We start from the raw sequence: 24,583 nt of genomic DNA, 5'->3' as shown, positions 1-24,583 counted from the left end.
AGCAAGTTGCTGTAAAGTGCAGTTCTTCTAAGTTCCAACCTAGTATTCAGAGACCAGCTTGGCTTGTAGGTAAGCACGAAGGTTTGATTTGAGCAGTACCACAGACAGAGCCAAAGATGGTAGAATGTTGCTTGGCAAACGGTGCGTGCAAGTGGACCCCCTCATTGGATGAAGAGACCCCCACGTACACAGATAGGATATGCCAGGATGTATTTTCAGGTTCTATTCTTTCAGTTGGAAGTGATGACAGCAACCCAATTCAAACTAACTTAAAAGAGGCATTTATTGGCTGGCATCACTGAAAATTCCAGGGGCAGATCTGACTTTAGGTGTGGATAGATGTAGGCACAGGTGATATAATGACAGTTCAATCTTCACCCTCTCTCTAGGTTCTGCTTTATCTGTGCTAACTTATCTCTCAATTTGGTGACCCCTAGAGTTTCTAGCCTTACAGTCTACCACCTGAGCAATCCCAGTATAAAAAGAGCTTATCTTTTTCCTGATAGCACCAACAAAATGACCAGGGCTGATACTTAGTGGCTTTGATTAGCCCAGATTGGGCCACATGCTCATTCCTCAATCAATCACTGTGACCATCAGGGTGGACTATTTTTACTGGCCAGAAGGCTCATGTGACCATTTCAGGAATTAAGTTTAGCACCACCCATGTTACATGGCTTGAGAATTGGGGAAAGACAGTTCTTCAAAGGAACGGTGCTAAAATAGGCAGAAACCACCTATTCAGATGCACACCACCCAATCAGGATGATTTAGGGGAGATATCTGAATTGAGCAGTAGATCTTCTTACCTCTCAGGAAGCTGGACTTCCCCATCTTCTATAAAAGTGGGACAGTCTGACCCGTGTATCATCCCTCCTCCCTGGTGTTGAAACACAAAGTGTTGACGTTGCAGAAGGTGTTTAGGGAGGAGGAAAGTGTGTTGATGTTGGAGCAATCCTATATGCTGGAAGCATGCAGGGGTTCCCCAAAATACCAGCTCTCCTCATCAACAGAGATGGAAATAAAAAAATGAGAGTATAGCACGTATCCTTTAGCTTAAAGCTCATCGCCTTACAGAAATCCTTCCTGACATCCTGTTTAAAGTGACCTGCCCTGACTACTATTTCATTGTCCTCTTTATTTTCTTTATAACACTTATCAGAATCTATAATAATCATACTTGTAGATTTGAGTGCTTGCTAATTGTCTTTTTTTCTGCACTAGAATTTAAGCTGAATAAGAGAAGAATGCTTGTTTCTCTTGTGCACAGCTATATATCTAACTCCTGGCATTAGTGTGTGTCATCACATACTAGGTGTGCAACAAATATTTTTTGATTGAAAGAATCAGTGGAAACTCCTGGGTCCTAAGAAGTTGCCCAGGAGAGCTTGAAGCACTTGGAGTTAAATATGTTTATCTCAATCAGTTTTTTTTTTCTCCACGATTTTCAGAGATATTAAGCAATAATTTTGTGAAAAATATATCTTCCAGGGCTGGCCGGTTGCTCACTTGGGAGAGTGTGGTACCGACAACACCAAGGCCATGGGTTCAGATCCTTATATAGGGATGGCCGGTTAGCTCACTTGGGAGAACGTGCTGCTGACAACACCAAGTCAAGGGTTAAGATCCCCTTACCCAGTCATCTTAGAAAAGAAAAAGAAAAATATATCTTCCTACAAAATATAGGGGGTCCTTAAGTTGCAAAGGTCAACTCTTGGAATTCTCCTGGATTCTAGAAGCCTCTATGGATGCTCTGTCCTTTGATTTTCTGTGTCTCTCTCTCTTCTCAGAGCTGCTCTCTTCTCAGAGCTGTTGCCTTGTGTCCTCGTGAGACACTTGGCCCAGGTGGCTCTGTAGACAAAGAAAGGCACAGAGGCTTGTGGACCCCTTTTTATCTCCCTGACAGATTGTAAGCTTTGGGAGGGCAAGGGATGGTTTATACTCACCTTGATGCCCCCACAATATCTAGCACAGTATTTTATGCATAATGAGTGGCTGTTGGTTGGTTTGAAACAGTGTTTAATTAAATCCCTAAATTCTTATGTCTGCCACAGCGACCTAAAACTTGACAACGTGATGCTGGATTCTGAGGGGCACATCAAGATTGCTGATTTTGGCATGTGTAAGGAAAACATCTGGGATGGGGTGACAACCAAGACCTTCTGTGGCACTCCAGACTACATAGCCCCCGAGGTGAGAGCTGATGGTACCCCTCTTCTGCACATCCACGTTGTGGTGATGCCCCCCCTCTTCCCCATATGGCCGTGTGAGAGCTGGGAAGGGTTGAGGGTGGTACCTGGCAAGCGAACCCTGGGCTGGTCCTTATTCTATACTCTAAATCATTCCTTTGAGATCACACATGCAAATTAACTTAGCACACATCCAGAAGCTCAGACCCAAAATACATCAAGGTTTGGGAGAAATTTTAAATAAAACTCAAAAGAACCATCCAACACACATCAGCAAAGTTTCTTCATCAAGCTGCTATGGCTCATGGTCATAAGATTCTCCCTAATTATGACACCAAAATGTTTGGGGGGGAGAGAGAGAGAGAGAGAGAGGGCAGATCCCCTGAGCTGACATATGACACAGGGTCTGTGTGTTGTGTATGTCCCTTATCAAGGGAATGGGCAATAGAGTCTGATGTATTTAGAACATGAAGTACTACTAGGCATCAATTCAGAAGAGTGAGTTAGATATATACGAGGGTACTTCAAAAATTTCATGGGAAGATTCATGTTATCCTTCAATTCTGTTTTTTCATGAACTTTTTAAGTACCCTTGTATATATAGATATGGAAAGATCTTCAAGACATTTTTAAGAGGAAAAAAATATCAAGGTACAGAATGATAATAATACCATTTATGGACAGCAATAACAATACACAGAATAACGCTATATGTTTTCTTTTCTTTTTTTTTTTAAAAGATGACTGGTAAAGGGATCTTAACCCCTGACTTGGTGGTGTCAGCACCATGCTCTCCCAAGTGAGCTAACCGGCCATCCCTATATAGGGATCCAAACCTGTGGCCTTGTTGTTATCAGCACCACACTCTCCCAAGTGAGCCACGGGCCGGCCTTCCGCTATGTCTTTTCTATGAGTATGTATACACACGTGTAAAAGCATACAAAATCTGGACAATTACAGACCGATTTTCTAACATTAGTTACCTCTGAGGATAAGAGCATGGTAAAGGGAAATTTAACTCCACCTGTATACTTTTTACATTTTTCACAAGAGAAATGTGTTTGTGTATTACTTGAGTAGTGAGAAAGAAATCCTTTTAAAAATTAATTCTTTATTAAAGCCCAGTGGAGATATTCCTTTGTGGCATACTTTGATCTATTATTATTTTGTTAATTGATTAGGATATCAGGCACAATCTAAAATATAATTCCTTAGGGCCGACCTGTGGCTCACTCGGGAGAGTGTGGGGCTGATAACACCAAAGCCATGGGTTCGGATCCCTATATAGGGATGGCCGATTAGCTCACTTGGGAGAGTGTGGTGCTGACAACACCAAGTCAAGGGTTAAGATCCCCTTACCAGTCATCTCTAAAAAAAAAAAAAATTCCTTGATATATCATGAGTTCGATAATCTCTGGTTCTCAGCTCTAGCTGCACTTTAGAGTCCTGGGGGAGCTTTTAAAATGTAGGATGCCCAGGCGTCATCCTAGATCAATTGAGTTAGAGTCTCTGCAGGGTGGAGCCCAGGAACTATGGTTTTCAAAAGTTCCTGGTTGGTGATGACACGGACAGCACAGAAGCCCTGAGCCATGTTGCTGTGGGTGGAGAAGTATTCTCCTGCAGCCCTCCGATGGGAGGAAGAAGCCGTGGGTGAGGCCTTGCCATAAACTGACCACATCACCTCTGGTCTCTTCTCTCGCCTCCCCAGGCTCTCTTTTCCTTTGTAAAAGGATGAACTTGTTGGGTTGTCATGAGGATCAGATAAGACATGAAGTACTTTAAAAGTGTGAAAACACTTTGAATGAGCAGTGTTCTCACGGAAATCTTTCCCTTCAGTGTCTGGCAGTTCCTTCTCCTTAGAGTATGTTTCATTTATTTATTGGTAATTGACAAATAAAATTGGATACATTCATCATGTGCAACATGTTGTTTTAAAATACGTATAGATTGTGGAAAGGCTAAATCAAGTTAATTAACGTCTGCATTACCTCACATGCTTAGCATTTTTTGTGGGGTGAGAACACTCAAAATCCACTCTCAGCAATTTTCAAGAATAGAATACGTTGTTATTAACTGTGGTCACCACGTTGTACCATAGACCTCTCGAACGTGTTCCTCCTGTCTCACTGAAATTTTGTATCCTTTGACCAACACCTCTGCATTTCTGATTTTAGAGTGGAAGCCGAGGTGAGAAATGGAGTTCCAGAAACCGATACTTACTTTATAGCTGAGTTTGCTCAAACACCTTTATTGAATAAGACAAACAATTATGGAATTAGGGAACATTCTAGTGATAGCTAACATTTTGGGGAGCATAATATGTGAATGCTACCTGGTATCTCATTTATCTTCACAACCCCATGACGTAGATGTTATGATAAACTTTATTTTACGGATGAGGAAACTGAAGCTTACAGAAGTTAACTGCCCCATGGTCACACGACTGGAAAGTGGCAGTCAGGATTCAAACTCAGTCTGTTGGACCCTCAAATCTCAGCCCTTAACCTTTGTTATATCACCTCCTAACACCAATGACACAGATAGTGTTACACCCCTGCACACTGGCCGATGAACCGTCACACAGGTATTCTAGACTTCACCATGCTCTGGCAATTTGGTAATATGTATTAAAAACCTTACAACTGCGTATACCACTTGATCCACCAATTCTACTTCTAGGAATTAATCTTAAGGAAATAATTGGACATATGATCAAATATCTAATTATAAGGATATGTATTGCACCATCAGAAGAAACCTAATCCATTGGGAATTAGTAAGATAGATGTTGGTATATCCATTCAACAGAATGCTATGCAGAGGTAAAAGCCAATTACAGTCACGAGTCGCTTTACGACGGGGGTATGTTCTGAGAGATGTGTTGTTAGGCAATTTCATCATTGTGCTAACGTTGTAGAGTGTCCTTACACAAATCTAGATGGTACAGCCTACCACACACCTAGGCTATATAGTATAGCCATTATAATCTTCCGCAACCACCATCATATGTGCAGTTAGTCATTGACCAAAACATCATTAGGCAACATGTGACTGTATACAGATGTACAGATATTAGCAAGGAAAATTTGACTAACACATTTTATTAAAGGTTCACATACTAAAGTGTTTATGTAAAAAACACACATATACGTAGTTTAATATGTATTCGTAGACAGGAGTCTGGGAGAAAATAAACCTAATATTAGTCATATTTTTTCTTTGGATAAAGGATTATGGGTGATTTAAATTTTATTTTCTTAGCTTATTTATACTTTCTGAATAAATAGTAAAATAGTAACAGATGTTGTTACTTTTAAAAAGTTTTTTATTTTGGGGCCGGCCCCGTGGCGCACTCGGGAGAGTGTGGCACTTGGGAGCGCAGCAGCGCTCCCGCCGCGGGTTTGGATCCTATATAGGGCTGGCCGGTGCACTCAGTGGCTGAGCGTGGTGCGGTAGACACTGAGCCAAGGGTTGCGATCCCCTTACCAGTCACAAAAAAAGACAAAAAAAAAAAAAAGTTTTTATTTGTAATTGTGTTTAAAAAAACACAACATAGAATTTACCATTTTAAGCATTTTTAAGGGTACAGTTCAGTAGTGTTAAGTATATTCACATTGTTGTGTAAATGTTATTACTTTTACAATGAGAGATAAAGACAGTTTTTCCTCTTAAAACCTACTCACTGTTTTGAAATATAAAAAAATAATAACACCATACTCAGTGCTTCGAAAAAGCGAAGTGACATCTGCAGATGTTTGTCCGGCTGCAGGTACTTCGGCATGTCCATCGTTCTCTGGGTAGCTAAGGTAAAGAAATAGCTCAGGTGGGCACTGGCCTTCCTGTCCACTCTTTGAGACACTGGCCTGCATCTGGGACTGTGACAGCCAGTGTAATTTTCACAATAGGCAAGTGACATGCCACAGAAGAATTCTCCCTGTATCACCCCATACCAGTGAAGTATGGATTCAGTCTCCAGCTGCCACATGAACTGTAAGTCTCCCTGATAAAATGCCTTCTGTTTTCCAGATAATTGCTTATCAGCCGTATGGGAAGTCCGTGGACTGGTGGGCATTTGGAGTACTGCTGTATGAAATGTTGGCTGGGCAGGTAATTCAATTTTAAGTGATCTGTAAGAAAAGTCCTCCCCCACCCCCATCCATATGGTTTCTTTAGAAGAAAGCGTCAGCTTTGGTAACAGCTCATAAATTTGAACCTCTGTGACTTTCCTGGCTTTGGGGTTATCCAAGTCTGTTGGCCATTTTTCCTCGTCTTCTTGAAAGCCCTGGAAGGTGGCCTTGCTGTGGGCTCCTGGGAAGAGGACCTGCCAGTTTGGGGCAGCTGGTGGAAGGGTTCAGGGAGGGGTCGTTCTCCTCTGACCCTCCCCTCTGTTGCCCAGGCGCCCTTTGAAGGAGAGGATGAGGATGAACTCTTCCAGTCCATCATGGAACACAACGTGGCTTATCCAAAGTCCATGTCCAAGGAAGCTGTGGCCATCTGCAAAGGGGTGAGTAGATGTCTTAGAGCTGTGGCCAGGACCGCCACATACAGGGGTGCCAGTTGTGCCCTTCACAGGGATGCCCTGTCAGCGGGGAGCAGAGACTGAACTCCACCCCCTGCCCCCACTTGCCAAGGTGAGAGCCCTGGCATTGAGCTGCCGCCTTCTAGAGGAAAGAGATTTGTTCTCATTCGCACATAAGCACTACAGAGGTTTGCCTGCAACAGCCTCTGACTGCTGGCTGGGCTGCAGCCTCTAGCCTAGCACAGGCCATGCTTATTCAGTGAATGAGGTAGGAAGCACAGGGACTTTGCCAAAGAGCCGGAACCCATGGGAAGGGGTGCAAGAGGTCCTCAGCACAATTTAGGCTACCTTGCCCTGCTGTGTTTAATTAATACTAACAGTGTCTAGCTTTGTTCGAAGACAATATCAGGCAGTATGGAGTTTAAAGGGTTCTCTAGATAAGCTGACCCAAATTCGGTGTCCCGAAACCCCCACTCTCTCCCGAACCCAACCCACGCACAAATGGCATAAAGGGCATGTACATTTATACACCTATAGTGTCTGCAGATTGCACCTGTGAAGAAATTGGGATATGTGTTCACGGATAAGGACTGTTTGTTTTGCATCTTGTGTTGGGCCAGGATGTGCTCACAGTCAGTGTGAGACCCTAGAGGTCAGTGATCCTTAACTTTGGAGCCATGAGGATGACCTGAAGTGCTTTTTCAGAATGCACGTACCTTAGCCTCACCCCAGAGATTAAGTCTGGCATCAGTGTTTTGAAAAAGTCTGCATGTGGCTTGAAAACCACTGCCTTTAAACATATTTTCCCTGGAGTTTTTGCTCACCTCTGCTGGAAGTGGCAAGCAGCACTATGAGAGTCCCAGAGAATGCGGTCCAAAGATGGTGCCTTTGTGAAGTATCTGTTCTCCCACCAGTGGTGCAGGTGTGTTCTCAAGGTCAGATCATGGCCGTGCCTTAACAACAGGCTCCCACCTGTGTCTGAATAAAACAGGGCTGCCAATTCTACATCTTTAGGATGTCTGCAGATTTCTCATGCCCTACCCAGCCCGCCCTTCCTGACCCCAGTCAGATGCCATATGACCTGGTCTTGGAGGAGGGAAGCTGGAAAAATTCAGATAGACCAGCCTGAGGCTTGGCCCAGTTTGTGTTAGCCTCAGTCTAAAAGCGCCTTGTTACACTGCCTAGACTCCCACTCTCGGCAAATCACCTGCGCTTTGTGTTTCAGCTACATGGGTTAAGATGCAGATATCCCTGGGCAAACCACACGTGAGTTAGTCTCAGTTCCTAACATCTTGAAGTGAGTTGGTTGAAAATATTTTCTTTGAGGGTGTGAGGCAGGGAGAAGAAAGGTGGGGGAGAGTGGAGACCCAGAGGTTCATTAGAAACTTAATCAGAGCCCATAGAAAAAGAGACCAGTAGAGACCTCTGCATTTTATTGAAGGGAGGAGGATAGTGGGAGTAGATCATACACTGAGCTTTTAGTTTTTTTAATAATTGCCAGCAGATCAGGAGATTTCCCATAAACATCCAGCTTTCCGGTTTCTCTTGAAAAATCATATCTTGCCACATTGGCCTGTCATTTCTGCAAAGCATCAGTCAGCTGGATTGGAAACCACTGCCTGCTTTAGATGGGGTGTGCCCTCTGCAATTTGCAGAAATCCCCATCTGGCCCAGTTCTATCTGGGTTCAAATCCTGGTCCAGTCATTATTAGCCCTATGACCAGGGAAAATTATTGAACCTTATCTGTAGAATGGGAATAATAATAGCACTACACATAGGATTCTTTGATGAATAAATGAGTAAATACCTGTAAATCACTTAGTATAGAGCCTGGCACTCTGCTCCAAAACCCTTTGGCCATCATTTTTACTGTTACTAACGTTGGCATACTGTTACATGCCACGCTTCTCTTGGCATTTGAGTTTGCATCCTCTGCAAGAAGAATTTTAAGTGGGGATTTGAGAGACCAAGACACCCTTTGCAAATCTTAACCCTTCCACTTACTAGGTACACAGTCTTGAGTAAGTTTCTTTACATCTCTGGGCTTCTATTTCTTTATCTCTAAAAATGGAATTATAGTACTTATTGAACAGAGTTTTTTGTTTTTTTTTTCAAAAGATGACCAGTAAGGGCATCTTAACCCTTGACTTGGTGTTGTCAGCACCACGCTCACCCAAGTGAGCTAACCGGCCATCCCTATATGGGATCTGAACCCGTGGCCTTGGTGTTATCAGCACCACACTCTCCCGAGTGAGCCACGGGCCAGCCCTGAACAGAGTTTTTGAGAGAGTTAAATGAGGTAACCTAAGAGAAAGCTCCTTGCATGGTGTTGGCACATAGTAGGTGCTCAATACGTGCTCAGGTCCTTCCCCTTCCCAAGCCCACCCTGCCTCGACAGCTGGGGGTTCTAAGTGGGTCATGGAGGAGAGAGGATTTTCCAGGTCAGCTGCATTCAGCTTCAGCTCCAATTAGCAGTTTCCCTGGTAGAACAGTTTGCTATATTAACTCAGGACCCGTAACCTTCAGGATTAATGGGGGTGACTTTCATACTGTTGGGTTTGGGGACCTTTCTGAGTTGAGTGGGCTGAGTCCAATGTGGACTCTTTCTTCAAGGCTGATGCTCTGAAGAAGGTGCCATGCTTATCTGAACAGCGGGCCCCAGGGGATGCATCTGGGAGGTGATCAGGGATTGGAACAGTGATTAAATCCAGCTGTCTGCGTGGCTTCAGGCACAGCAGAGCAGAGTGCAGGAACTGGGCAGAGCCTCCAAATTAGTGCTGGATGTTTCTGCAGTGGCTTTTCTTAGCTTGGCATCTTCCTGCTTAGATGGAAATCGAACTAGGCTTTTGAAAACAATCTCCTTTCCAACTGAAGCGGTGTCCTCTATATATTTATCCCATATTTTCTGCCATTAAAAAAAATTAGTAAAGCTTTGCTCAGATTGCCATTCCCATTCTGAACCAGCTTAAAGCCAACAGAAGCCCAGATTGGGTGCACGTTAAAGTGAAAAGCAGAGACTGAGCAGCACAGAACTCTGAGAGCTCTGGGTCAAGCAGATCTATTCAGAGCCTGGCTCTGCTCCTTAGCTGTGTGACCTCAGGCAAATGACTTTACTTCTCTGGATTAGTTGTTGTTTGTTTGTTTGTTTTGTTTTTTGTTTTTTGGTTTTTTGGCTTTGGCTGGTAGGGGATCCGAACCCTTGACCATGGTGTTTTCAGCACCATGCTCCAACCAAAGTGAGCTAACTGGCCAGCCACACCTAGTTTTTTAATCTGAAAAATAGTAATAATTTTGCTGACACCTCGGAGTGTTGTAAAAATTAAACAGTGATGAGAATGGCTGGGGAGGCTTTAGCACAGAGCCTGGACACATAGGATATGCTCAGTGCACAGAAGCCTTTATTGATATTATTATTGTCAGTGTTAACCAAAGCCTCATAGCCCTTTCCTTCCTCCCATCCGAATCCTATGCACATGGCAGGCTTGGCTCAATTTGATGGCCCTCTGTAGACTTTTCCTTACCAAGCCAGGCCATAGATATCCCCGGGAAACCACATGTAAAGCACTCTCCCATTTCTCTTTTAAAAGCCCAAGTTTTAGAGTTAGGCAGAGGTGGGATCCAGTTCCCAGTAGCTCTGCCACTGACTATCTCTGTGAGTCCTTGATAGTTGCTTAACTTCCCTGAGTGTCAATTGCCCTGTCGTTCAAATGGGAAAAACAATGTACCCACTTCACTGAGTTATTGTGACAATCAGGTGAAATCGTGCATGTGAATAGAGAAGTAGCTTAGAACCTATGTGCCCAGTGATTTTTCCCCCTGGAAGGTAAAGCATATCTGGAAAGTATGTGCTGTATGTATGACCACAGATCATCTTGTGAGCAGGAAACAGGCTAAGCTGAATGTCCAGCAGTTTAAGTGTGAATTGCTGGGTTTATCCCTTCCCCATAATCGGCAAGTCCTGGGCAAAATTTCTGGATTCTGACATCATGGGCCACTTGGTATCAGATCAACCCTGGGAAGCTTCTTGGACTTATGTGTTGCAATCCTTATGGTTTCCTCTTTTGATGCTCTCTTGTCTTTTTTTTTGTTTTTTAACCTCCAACTCCTTCGTCTTTACTCTATGGGTACTTGCTGAAGCTTTGAGATCAGAGATATTTTCATGCTGCTTTGGATTCATTTACAAGAGGAAGCCTGTCTGGTTTCATCTTGGAGTATCTATTCATCTTTTTATTTCTCACTGGCTCAGAGACCCAAAGATGGAGGGCTTTGATAATTAAGTAATTTAAACGGAACACCAAAGAAACCTCAGCGGAGTTTAGTATTACGTGTGATACAGGGGAAATGAGCTGGGCTAGGTTTTGACTATTTAATGAGCTTTCAGAAAGTAATCACTTGAAACTTGGGTCCATTTGGCTAATATTTTTTCTTCTTTTGCCATTTCCACAAGTGCTTTACTGAAAAGTGCAAATAGTATCTGAATGAATGTGGCCTTTTGCCTTGGTCAAACTTCAGTTTCTTGTGATGGGAAAAGAGGAGTTTGGAGATATTGAAACTGTTCTTATTAAATTCACCAGTAATTGCATGAAACTCATTCACAAACCAAAATGGATCGTGTGACGTTTGTAACTTGAAGCTCAAGACCACATTCAGGCAACCATAAGGGATCTTGCTCTGGAGTAAGCTGCAGCGGGCACTGTGGTCGGGTCTTCTACTCCAAAGACCTGGCTAGGAAATTATTGCCAGATGAAAAGCAAAAAATAAAAATCCGTTGAGATTCTTCATGGTGCTTTCTTTCCTAATTCATTAGAGTAATACTTTTTGAGTGTCTCACATTTTCTCTTCTGAAATTCATTACATTCAATGTTTTTCTTTGTCCTGAAGCTGATGACCAAACACCCGGGCAAACGTCTGGGTTGTGGACCCGAAGGCGAACGTGACATTAAAGAGCATGCATTTTTCCGGTATATTGATTGGGAGAAACTTGAACGCAAAGAGATTCAGCCCCCATATAAGCCAAAAGCTGTAAGTAACTGTTTTCTCTGACTGTCGGGCACTCATAACACAGCACCCTCTCTCTCTGGCCCACTGTGTGCGCTCTGAATGCTCTCTGGGGGTAAATGTCAACGTACCTTCTAGAATATGTCTGTAGGTGCTCACACTTACACACAAAGCCACTGGATACAAAGATGGAGATTTCCATTTGCACAGCCCATCCTCTGCACATATGGGAAAGACAATTAATATTGATATTTTTGTTTCATCGATTCAATTTTTGTAACTGTCTCAGCCGACAACTTTTGGGGAATGGATCTTTGGCGAGCAGAGTTCAGGTCCATTTTTGGACTGTGGTAAAGTCTGATTTTGCTCTTGTTCTTTCCTTGGTTTGACTGTATCATTTTCTCTTCCTACTGACATTGAAAAGGTCAGGTTGTTTATCTCAACAGTATTTAAATTTAATTGTGAAAGATAACACTATGTCTGAGTCAGTAAATAAGACCAGCTAGCTCCCACCCAAGGCAAAATAGAATGAAACAGATCTGACATGCTCCTGAATCATAGACCTCCTGGACGCTTTGGGTGTAAATATGGCTTTGAGATAACTTTTATAAGGCAAGAGCAAAAGTCTCATATTTCCCACAGTTGTGTGCCCAGGGGAAGGTTTTCATCCCCAAAGACTCAGCAGGGAGTACTTGTCAGCATTGGGGAGGAGGAGTTTGCATCTGAATTAATCAGAACTGCGATTCTGCTGGGAGGAGATTTCTTTGTTAAATTAAGTAGAGCTCAGACCTGGTGACTTTATTATGGGTTGTAAAACTACCCACTGAGGCTGAAAAGGGAACATAAATATTGTCATTGAAACCTAAAGTCGGGAGGGTTTCGGTGTTAAGATGAATTAGATGATAATGATACTTATTTTGATACTATTATTGTTATTAATTTCTGGAGCACTTATTATGTGCTAGGTGCCAGATTAAGCACTTTGCATGTAGCGTCTAATTAAATCCTTCCAACAACCTACTAATGCAGGTGCTATTATTCCACGTTGCGGAAGAGGAAATGGAATCTCAGAGAGATTAAGTGCTCTCTGCCCAGTCACTCAGCCAGCATGTGACGAAGCAAAGATCCAAACTTCAGACAGTTTGACTCCATTGAAGGCCTACCAGAATGCCCTGGGCACAGAGCAGTGTAGTTTCAGAAACTCTTCAGGTGATTCTCACAGCTCTGTAGCATCCTTGATGAGTCCTGTTTCTCTCTAGATACCTCCAGGTGTTGGGAAGCCATGTCCATCAAAGGCAGCCAGTTCTACTCTGTGGCCCTTCTAATTGTTGCAAACGTATAAATTAATGTCAAATCACCCTCCCCAGAACTGCCCTCAGAGACTCTCTTTGTAGAGCATCCTTCAGACATTTGCGGAAGCTGGCTTATACTCCTGAATCCTGTGATTGCCAGGCTAAATCCTGCCCCACCCCCTCCTGCAAGCATGTCCCATGTGACATCACTTCCAGGTGTCTATTGTTCTCCAGGTCATCAGCATCCGCCTTAAAACCCAGACACAGGATTGAGCACAATATTCCTAATGGTGTCTGACCCTCAGTAAATACAATGACTCAAACAATCTCTTGGTTTTTCCAGAGCTGGTGAGCTTGGACCAGTCTGTTTACCTCTCAGATCTGCTGTTTAGTCATCTTTAATACAGCAATGATAATAGTTTCTATCAAAGGATCGTTATGATGCATAAAACACTCAGTATGTGCCTGGTACATAATAAGCACTCAAGGAGAGTTGATTATTATTTTTGTTAGTGGTGTCATTGATTAATTAATGTCTCGGGTGCAGGGTCTTTGAGGCGCAGTACAGTGTTGAATCTTGCTGATGCTATTCCTTATGATAATGTCTTGTCCATATGTCCTCTTTGGGTGGTTGTTGTAGGCAGTATCACCATTTTTATTGGACCATTTGGAAAAAAATCAAAAGGTTACCTAGAACAAGCATAGGCTCTTCATTCAGTTAATTGGGAGCTCAGAGATGGGATACACAACTCATTTGGTTTTGGGGGGCTATTTATGAGATCTCAAAATGTGGACCCTTCCTTCCCTCACTTGGCCAGAGGAGAGATGCAGGTACTCCCATCCCTGCCAGCATTGAGTCCAGTGGACACTGGGGTTTACTCTATAGTTGTAGAGCGGTGCTTTTCAATGTGTGGTCCCCGGACCAGCAGTACCAACATCACCCAGGAACTTTAGGAATGAAGTTCTTGGGCCCCACTCAAATAGACCTCATGCATCAGAAACTCTGGGGATGGAGCCCAGTGCCCTGGTGTTAACAAGCCCTTCAGATGACTTGATATGCACTCAAGGTTGAGAGTCACTGCTATGGAGTTCAGCATTAAAAGCTAGGCAGAAGCCAGAGAAAGGTAGGGAGAATCACCTCTTTAAGTGGGAGATACTGGTTCTCTTCCCAGTTAGGGCATGAGGTAGTGACTTCCAGAACAGGTCCCAGACTGATGCCTACAGAGGCCAGGCATGCGAATGGGGAAAGAAGGCATGGTGGGGACGGAGGCAGCCTGGAGAACAGGTGAGCTGTCGGACAGGCTCAGCTAGTGTTTGTGTCCAGTGGTCTGCCCTGCAGGATGTAGGCTCAGCACAGCTCCATCTTCATGGTTTCATGAGAAGCTGGAAATCAGGATTTTTAGATACAGTCTCACCATTTTTTGATATATCAGCAACAAATCTTTAAAGTTCAGACATAGTTCAGGGCAAATAAAATACATCCATGACCCTATGTGGCCCACGGATGTCAGTTTGTAACCTCTGGGGTAGCAATAACTCAAAGCCAGGTTGATGTTTAGCCAGTTCTTATTAGTACTGATTATTTACAACCTGCATCCATTCTAAGTGGTTAAATATTTTAAATATCCCTGCTGCGTGATAGTGAATCTAAAGTGTCTAGCCCCGTGCCTGGCTCATAGGAGATGCTCAGGAAAAGGTAGCCATTGTCATCAGTGATAATAGAAAAATATCACACTAATAATTATCAACAAGATCCTCCAACTGCTCTGCATTTGTTATGATTTCCAGCTGACTAATGTCTTGAATTCCCTCATGTGGGTTTAACAGTGACTTTTGAAGGACAGTGACTGGACTGGGCTATATACTTCAAGATGTTCTGCCACCAGCTCTAAGGGGAAGCAGACCTTGCCTTTGGTCCCCTTAGACTGAGTTAGAAATAATGATAATGCACGCACCCCCCCCCCCCCCCGATTTGATTCAATCTGCTTATATCCTTTAACATTACAGATGCAGGCCTAAGAACCCCCAACCCCATTCGAGGACTTTATATTTCTGCTTCCCCACCCCTTCTTATCGATCTGCCACTTCTGCAGGGCCTGTGGTGAGTGTGTGCAGAGTTCCATGTGCCTTGCGGGATGTTGAAGGGCTTGTATGCACCTATTAGTGCTCCTGGTGCATGCATGCTATTAAAGAGAGTGCAGTGAGAGAAAAACAAGGGGCAATAACAGAGGGTTATAGTCAAACATCAGGGAAGGGTGCTATTATTGGAGGCTCATTAAAACAACTTTAAATGGGTTTTTTAAGTTGCTCTCTCTGCCTCTTTTATTGTGTTAGCCTAGTATTGTTTGAAATTGTACTAAAATACACTAGCTTTGGAGGATTGTTGCAAAGTACAAGAAGAATTTTTATTTAATGTACATCTGGTTGTGTAGCTCTCTTGCTTAACCTCCCCCACAACCCCCGATGGCTCTCTGTTGCCCCAGGATAATATTGATTGCTCCCTGGCATATATGGCTTTTGAGGTCTTCCAAGGCCAGGCTCTGTCCCCTCCCCAGCATCAGCTCCTGATGCCACAAACCAGCAGTCCCGGGCTTCTTTCAGTTCCTCAAATGCGTGGAACTGAAAAGTTCCTCCTCTTCCTTTGCCAGCTTCATCCATGCAGAGCCACCCACCTGTGATGCCCCCAAACCTTTCCCCACTTCAAATCGATACAACATCACCCCTTCAAGGAGTCTTTTCTGGATTCCTGAGCAGGGATCTGCTACTGTTCTATCAACAAACTCATCACACGTTGTTGTAATTATGTGTTCAATATAATGTCTTTTTGACTAGTCTGCAAGATTGTGATTTTCTTCAGTGTCAAATCCCAGTGTCTAGCATAAAGTTTAGCACATAATAGATGCCCAAGAATTTTTACTGAATGAATGAGTGAGTAAATGAATGGCCATAAGACAGGATGCTGTAATACACTGTGCTGTGAAACATAAGGTTCTTTAGGGATATATATTAGAGTGCAGGGTGTTTTTCTAATGTACAGCAGGGTGTCTCAAATAACTTGGTTGTTGTATAAGTTACTACCCTATTTATAAAGGGCTATAATTTGGCTGCTGAATTTCAGATTGTCACAGCAGCATGTGATTGGGCTGTGTGTGCTGGTAGAGTGTGCTGGGAAAGTGTCTGAAGATGCAATGTGTTGGACTGTTGGACTTTAGGTAGAGAGGACTGCAGCTTCCTGCACAGTTTTATCTGTTTTTGCCCAACCCAATCCAGTGCTACAGGTGCTATGATGCAGATTAGCAGAGATTCTTAAATTTTAATGTGCACACACAAGTCACGTGAGTTTCTGGTTAAAATGTAGGCTAGAACACAGTTCCATAGGGTGCAGCAGGTCTGTGAGTTCAATGGCAGGTCCTGTTGTAGTCAGGGTAGCATGTGTGGTATATAGATCCTGTGTAGTGACTAGGGCTGTAGTGAAGGGGTGTATAAGGTTATGTGCAGAATGTTCTGGTGAAATGTGGTTTGGGACCCAGAGCAGGCTGTTGTGCGTCAGTGTGTGGTGGGAGGGAGGAGGTTGTTTGTGTAGCTGAGTGCATGAGCTGAGAGCAGAGGGTTGGGAAGAAGTGTGGGCTGGTTCTGTTCTCCAGTGGGGATGTTGTCATCCATTCGGTGGATGATGAGGTTAGGAACTGTCCTAGGTGCTGGGGACACAGCAGTAAAAATGATAAAAATCCCTGCCCTCATGGACCTTGAATTCTAGAGAGAGCAGGCAAGTCATAAACATAGAAACAAGTGAAATATACAGTGTGTTAGAAGTCAGTCAGCATTATGGAGGAAACTAAAGCTGGGTTGGAAATAGGGAGAGCTGGGTCAGGAAGAGGTCAGTTTTAAGTAGAGTGAGAGGAAAGCATCACTGCGAAGGGACATTCCCACAAATGATAGGAAGAAGGGGAGGGAGGGAGGCAGCCATGTACATATCTCAGGGTGGGGATGGGGTTCGGGTGGTAGTAACAGGTACAAAGACCCTGAGGCAGGATCTTGACTGCATCTTAAAGGGAGAGCAAAGAGTCCAGGTGGCTGAACTGAGTGGGTGAGGGAGAGATTGACAGGAGATGAGATCCGGGGCCACAGAGGGGTAGATAGTCAGGCTGTTGTAGGATCTTTGGCTTTTACTCCAACTCATGAGCAGAGAAATAGCATAATCTGACTTTGGGTTTTAAAAGGGTCACTGCTGTAGAGGCCAGGATAATATCAAGGAGACCAGTTACGTGGCTCTTGCAATAATCCAGGCAAAAGGTGGTGGGAGCTTGGTCAGGATGGAGCTGTTTGAGAGCCCCAGGTATGCTCTTGTCAGTATCCCCAGCCCCTCCCCAGTTCCTGGCATCCTGTAGACACTCAGCAGTTGCCCCACCGGGGCATGAAGAAAGGGGTAAACACAAGGCACTTCAGACTGCCGCATAATTGCTCCTCCAATACAAAACATGGTAGCCGAGAGTTTGGTCCTGGTAGGAGTGGGATGAACTAATGAGACAGGTGGTCAGGAGAGCTTCTGCTGTCCAGAGTGCTGGCTTGCGGGGCATAGAGAAGGTCATGGTTGTGCAATGGGATGTCCTTCCTCCTGTTAATGTAAAGGATATGGCTATATAGGAGGTTCCAGGTGCCAGGGACTGTGATCAGGGAGTTCCCTTGTGTCTGGGTGATCCAGCTCAGAATTTTGCTGTGCTGTATAGTAGAGGGTACATTAAGGCTATGCTGTGGGTGAGCATGGTTTGTTGCAGAATTTGTAGCACACAGTGCTATAATGTCACAGTACAAAATATGTTGGCATAATATGTTTCAGTTGAAATGCCTCATTGAAATTTTGGTGGCATTCATGCATTGTCATGAATCGCCTTAGTGAAGTCCTACTGTCCTTCCTCTGAGAAGCTCCCTGTAGTGTCCATAACACCTAATGCAGGGCTCGCTGTGAAAACAAGGTAAGGGCTCAAGCCTGGGGCTCAAAGATCCTGCTGCCCTAAGGAAACAACCTTTGGATGAGCTCACCCGCTAGCAGCAGAGAAGCGGCAAGATGAAAAGGTAGAAGGAGGGTCAGTAGGCCACAAGGATGTCCTGCTGCAGTATAGTCCATGGACTCGTAAGTGCTGGTGTATGTACAGTGATCTGCCTGCTAGTAATAGTCACTATTCTTCTGAAATAAGAGCAATCAAACAGTCAGTTGTTCCAAAATACAGTCAGTCAGCCCTCCATATCTGTGGGTTCTGCATCCTTGGATTCAACAATACAATAATAATACAGATTTAAAAGATACAGCATAACAACTATTTAGATAGCATTTATGTTTTGTTAGATATTATAAGTCATCTAAAGATGATTTAAAGTATGCGGGAAGATGCAAATACTACATCATTTTATATAAGGGACTTGAGCATCTGTGGATTTTGGTATTCTTGGGGTGGGGTGGGTTCTGACACCAATCCCCCATGGATACCAGGGGATGACTGTGTGAGCAATAAGGTCATCAGTTGTTCTAGAATATGGTCACTCTGATGGTCAGTCCTCCCTGGGTAGGGGTGGAAGAGTATGGCTAGAAGAGAAGTAGACATCAAGAAGAGCCCCTTTCCCTTCCTGCTTGCGTGGTCTCCAGGCTCGCATCCAGCCCTCTCTGGACATCACTAGCACATTCCATCCTTCCTTCTTTCCCTTCTAGCCCGTGCCAGGTCTCACAAACTCCAGCCCCACCTACCTGTATGATAGACGGACTCCAATCATTTCTGCTCTTGTTACCTATACTTATCTTCACTTTATATAAAGCCCATAATTTGGAGGCATCTACACATCAAAAAAGCCTGGAAATCTTGTAAGCTAGAAAAGCAAAGCCCCCTATCCCATTTGATTTTAGTATCATTTCCAAAATACTGCATAGATGATCTGATCACATACCATCTCCCGTATCCTCTGAGAGTCTAATTGCTGAACTGCTTTAGAAACTAAATCATACTCACAGGAGTTGGCTTCTTGGGGATTCTGTCATCTGAAATCATTGTTTGTGTAGCTGAGGTCAAAAGCTTCAAGTACAGCTTTAATGAGCTGCATTCTGTTCATGTGACATTCTCCTCTAAACCCGATTGCCCTTTACACTGTATGAATGAGCGTCTCTGTGTGTGTGTCTGAACGTGTGTGCTTGATGCACTGACATTTCTGAATTGAAGCCAGAAAGTGTAACCTTTGTATGTTTGCTATTAAAGCTCCAAATTCAAAGAGTAAGAAAGGGATCTAGCTTTTACTCAATATGGTTTATTCAAGCATAGAAATTAACTCCCCCATAGTACCAAATACTCAAGAGGACAATATCTTTTTGAAAATTTCTATTTAAAATAATTCTCATAACACCTGTACTGTTCAAATACACTTGGAAAAAATATTGAGTTCTTGTCTGTGCCAGGCACTGTTTTAAGTGCCTTACATGCATTAACTTAGTCAATGCTCACAATTCATCTGTGAGTTAAGCATCATTGTCACCATATTACAGGTGAGGGAGTGGAGCTTGGAAAGATTAAGGCCTTTCCTCCTGGTCTTGCATCTAGAAGGTGGCAGAGCCTGGACTTGAACCCTGGACTCTACACTGCCTAATAACCTTGGAAAGATTATTAGAAGCACTTGGAGCTCCAGTAAGGTTTGTGACTGTACGGACAGGAGAGTCATGATAATACCATCTAATGCTGTCCATTACGTAATAGAGAAAGACTGAGTGTTCTTATAATTCAACCGATTTAAAATTTATTTAAAAATATTGCAGCAAACAAGTAGCATATTCACACCTTTTACAATTCACTGGCAGGATTTTAAAAGATGCAAATCTTGCTTCTTCCTTAAGGCTTTGATTTTGGAGCTGACAAAGACAACAGACATCGACTAAGCTACAAAAGCAGGGCATGGTAGTATCTGAAATATGGTGCTCCAGACAGGCTCCCTACCTGGTTCTCTTGCCCTTTTAGGTACCCAAAGTGTGGAGTTTGCAGAGCTCTTAATAAATATTAGACAGCATTCATATACTGACTAACACATAGCGAAGAGTCATTTAGGACACATGGCCTGGAGTCGATCTGTTTGTCTCTCTTTCCATCTATCCACCCCCCCATAGAGAACCCATTTAAACTGCAGATCAAACCAGGCTCCCTTTAGAAGGTTAGAAATAGCAGGTCCCTCAGCCAAGTGAAGTTCTTAAGTCACTTGCTGACTTAGTCTCCTTTGTGTTGCTTTAACAGAATACCTAACAGACTGGGTAATATAAAGAAAATACATTTATTTCTCACATTTCTGGAGGCTAGGAAGTCCAGGGTTGCGGGGCCCACATCTGGTGGGGGCTTTCTTGCTGTGTCATCCCATGGCAGAAAGTAGAAGGGCAAGAGAGTGTGTGCATGTGTGAGAGACACAGAGAGAGAGAGAGAGAGAAAGAAAAAGAGAGGCAAAGGGGGCCGAACTCACCCTTTTTCTCAGGAACCCACTCCAATGATAATGACATTAATCTATTCATGAGGACAGAGCCTTAAAGGTCCCGCCTCTTCACACTGTTGCACTGGGGATTAAGTTTCCAACACATGAACTTTGTGCGGACACATTAAAACCATAGCATTTGCCAGGTGCATGACTTTGAACTGTCTCCTGGCAGAGAAACCAACAGTCTGACTTGAGATGGAGAAGGGAAAGTCACATGCTGGGAGGGGGCATAAAACTGTTAGGATATGTTTGGCAATAACTACTGAAATAGATGTCAAGAAGTGAAAAATTACCTTAGAAGTAAAATTCAACTCCTCCATTCTACAGATGAGCAACCAGGGCCCAGAGATTTGCCTAAGTGACTTACACAAGGAATATAACAAAACCAGGGCAAAAAAGCTGAAGCTGCATTGAATGGATGCAGGACTTTACTGATAATAACGCTTTTTATAGCAACAACATTAGAATGGGTCAGTCATGTTCTATTAAATTATTCAACTTTACTGGAAAGTAGAGCTCTATTTTATTGATCTCATTTCATCCTCATAAGAACTGCATGAGATAGGTGCTATTATTACCTCTCCTTTACATGTAAGGAAACAGGCTCAGAGAGGCTAAGTAACTTGCCCATGGTCACACAGCTAGCAAGTCCAAGTGCCAATTTAATTTAAAGTCCTATTTCTTTACCTCCAAAGTCTGTACTCTTGGCCACTATAATGTTTCTTCTCTCATCTACCAAACTCAGCTATACAGATGAGGGATTTAAACTGCTCTTGGTCCAATCTGTTTAAATACTTCTCTGGAGGACGGGCTCTGTTGGGTGGATATTCACGAAGGCCAGCTTCTTGAGTTCTGCTGTCAACCTTGTCCAGGTTGTAATGCTTATCACTTTACCCCAGAAAGCTATTGAGCACAGGGTGGGAGAAATTGAGAAGAGAAGCAAATGGATCCAGGGAGACAGGTCAAGCAGAAAGAATGTGGATTGAGAGTCAAAGGGACCCAGTGCTCAGCACCAGCTTTGCTGCTTAGCAGCTGAGCAAAGATGGGTGAGTAACGACTCCTTTGAGCCTCCAGAAGTGCAGGCTTTTGGACCTCAGCTGGGACCATAGCCTTCCCAGTCAATCCCTAGGCAAGTTCCCAAACCCTCTGTATTAGTCTGTTTTCTCTTGCTTGTAACAGAATACCTGAGCTAGGTAATTTATAAAAAAACAAAATTTATTTCTTACAGTTTGGAGTCTGAGAAGTGCATGGTCCAGGGGGTGCATCATGTCTCCTTTGGTGAGGACTTCTTGGTGGGGACTCTGTGGAGTTCCATGGTGATGCAGGTTATCACATGGCGAGAATGGCAAGAGCATTATTTGTACTCTTCTTATAAAGCACTAGTCCACTCCGTGATAAAACATCAATCCATGAATGGATTTATCTATTCGTAAGGGCATGGTCCTCATGATCCAATCACCTTCTAAAGGTCCCACCTTTCAATTAGCATAGTCAGATTTCCCATCCTCTTAACGCTGTTACAGTGGAGATCAAGCTCCCAAACATGAACTTTTGGCGGACACATTCAAACCGTAAAACCTTCTCCTTTCTAAAGTTCTCTGCTAAATTTCCAATCCCTCTGATCTCAGCTGCTAGCTCCTCTCCAAAGTCATAGGGAAAATTGAGGCCTGTAGGTGCCCATGAGTGTGTGGTCCTCAACTCTCTGTCCCTGCCCTGCACAGTCATCTTGACCTCGTGACTCCTTCTCGCTGTGTCTCAACAAAATAGTTGTTCCTTCCACCTCTGCTCTGGATCCCATCCTCCCATCTCCTTATGTACATCTCCCCTGTCTAGCCTGTGGCTACAGCTTCTCTCTGTACTAACCAGAGCTCCCATGGTTGCAAATAGAAACCTGATTCAAACTGACTTTTAATCAAAATAATAAGTATTCAGATGTGGCTGGATCCATGGTCTCAAACAATGTCAGCAGGAATCCATTTCTCCATGTCCATAGGGATTACTTTCCTCTGTGTTGACTTCATTCTTCATTCTCAGAAGCCTTTCTTAGGTACAGAGCAACTTCCAACTTATGTCCCATTATCTCATCAACTTCTCCCAAAAAAGAGCTTCCTTTTTCTAAAATTCTCAGCAGCCAGGGACTCCATCTCATTGGAAGATATTGGGTCATATTCCCATCTCTAAAGGAATCACTGCACAGAAGGATAAAATATACTAGGCCTAATTCACCTGCCCCACCTTATCCAAGGGACTGAGTCTGAGTCTACCCCTATTTAAACGAGGCATCTTGAGAAAGAAGAAGGAATGGGTCCTCCAAGAAAAATAAGGCCAGTATTACTAGAAGAAGAGGCAATGCTTGCTGGATAGGCAAAAACAGCACCTGTCCACTCTGATTCTTCCCTGGCCTTCTCCTTAGTACATAAGCTTGCCACATGCTTTTCTTAAAAAATCCCTTCCCTGAAAGCTGGGATCCCTCCTTACTACTTCTTAAGGCTATGCTCTATCTTACTTTGCATAAAAACTTTTGAAAGTGTTGCCAGTCCTTGCTATTTCTACTCCATGACAGTTCATTCTTTCCTCAGATCTGGTGCCATCTGCCTTCTGCCCCCACCATTCTATTGACATTTCTCTCACTGAGTCATCAATGACCTGAAAATTGCCTCCTCTCCTAGGCTGGTCTTATCTTTTTTGACCTCACCAGATTATTTGATACTTTCATCTTCCCTCTTTTAAAAAAAAATCTGAAAAAATTCAAAAGCCACGCAGTGAAATCAAGTCTTCCCTCACCCTTGGTCCATGGCGAGGCTCCTTGGTTCTCCTTCGCAGAGCCACCTGCTGCAACCAGGTTCTCCTGTGACCTTCTAGAGAGGATGTGTCCAAGCCCAGAAAGACACCACCTCACATACAGGATGTCAGCGTGTCTCATACGGTTTCTATATCTTGCTTTGCTCCCTTCTGTCTGGAGATTGTTTCTTACCTGCACATCTAATGCTACTCCTTTCTTTTAATAGCTTCCTGGTTTCCTGTATGGGAAAGTATAATTTGTACCATAAATTCAGAGTTCTTCCCTTCTTTTGAAGTCCCTCTTGTCCTTCATTTTTATGATACTGCACTGATCTCCTGCCTACCGCCACAGCCACTCCCAGTAGAAACTCCAACTCCACGAAGACTTCCAATGACAGTAGAATTTGGAAGACTGAGATCTGCCCATGACCCAGAAAAGGAAAGAAAAAAGCTTACTGCTTGTGTATTTATAAACAGTTTCTTACAAACAACCACAGAATGCCCACCCCCCCCCAAATGGGGTATGAAAAAGAGTAACTCTGAGGTGGTTTGTGAATCTGCCTGAAATGTATCCCTTTTGCCCCTGGGCACACAGCCTTTCCTCTCTTTCTTTAACTGGTGGCCCCAGGGCCTGGCTTTGGCTTGGTGGGAAGGTTCTTGTTTTGGATTTTAAGTGGCAGGGCCTCATTATGCTTGTACCTGGAATGTCAGTATTCTGGGGTAGGTTGGGGTGTGACCTACAGGACCCCTCTCCAGCCAGAGCACAGCCACACCCAGCAGACTCACTCAGTGGCAGCTGCCAGCCACCACGTCAAGTACTTGATGTACATTTTATCAAGTCATCCTTACCTCACCCTGCAAGATAGGTCCATGTGACAATTGCAGGACACTTGAGCTTAGGAAATTCAGCTAACTTGCTTAAAGGTTGTATAGCTGGGACTCCAGATTAGTACCTAGGTTGACTTAGCTTTTTGAGTTCATGCCACATTGTGGGATACATATTATAAGGCAATAAGATGCAGCGGAAAGCCCATGGCTTTAGAATTGAACAGACCAGGCTCTGGATCTTGGCTGTCCTACTTTACCCTGTATGACCCAGAACAAAAGGTTAACTTTTCGAATTATCTGTTAGGTGAAGATAATTGTTTCCTACCTCTCTCATGGACTTGTGGGAATCAAAGCTGTAAAAACATAGGCAAATAGAAGGGATAATTATTATCTGAGGGCGAATTTATTTGAAGCCAGCGATGTGGGTTTAGAATGAATGGTGAAGAATGGAAGAGATCAGAAAAAAATGATATTTTATTGA

General features: G+C 43.6%; 1 protein-coding gene across 2 annotated transcripts in view; it reads left to right on the top strand.

Annotated features, from left to right (window-relative positions):
- PRKCB (protein kinase C beta) overlaps positions 1-24,583 on the top strand; it is a 329,464-nt gene that overhangs the window by 290,871 nt on the left and 14,010 nt on the right. For both annotated transcript variants that reach the window (XM_063099401.1, XM_063099400.1), the window contains exons 13-16: positions 2,055-2,193; positions 6,216-6,296; positions 6,586-6,693; positions 11,591-11,731. In XM_063099401.1, the coding sequence (XP_062955471.1) occupies positions 2,055-2,193; positions 6,216-6,296; positions 6,586-6,693; positions 11,591-11,731 (469 nt within the window). The remainder of the gene's footprint in view (positions 1-2,054; positions 2,194-6,215; positions 6,297-6,585; positions 6,694-11,590; positions 11,732-24,583) is intronic.

The sequence above is a fragment of the Cynocephalus volans genome, chromosome 6, assembly GCF_027409185.1.
Source record: "Cynocephalus volans isolate mCynVol1 chromosome 6, mCynVol1.pri, whole genome shotgun sequence".
Classification (NCBI taxonomy): domain Eukaryota; kingdom Metazoa; phylum Chordata; class Mammalia; order Dermoptera; family Cynocephalidae; genus Cynocephalus; species Cynocephalus volans.
Note: the sequence above shows the minus strand (reverse complement) of the source record. Positions and strands in the feature narration are given on the sequence as shown.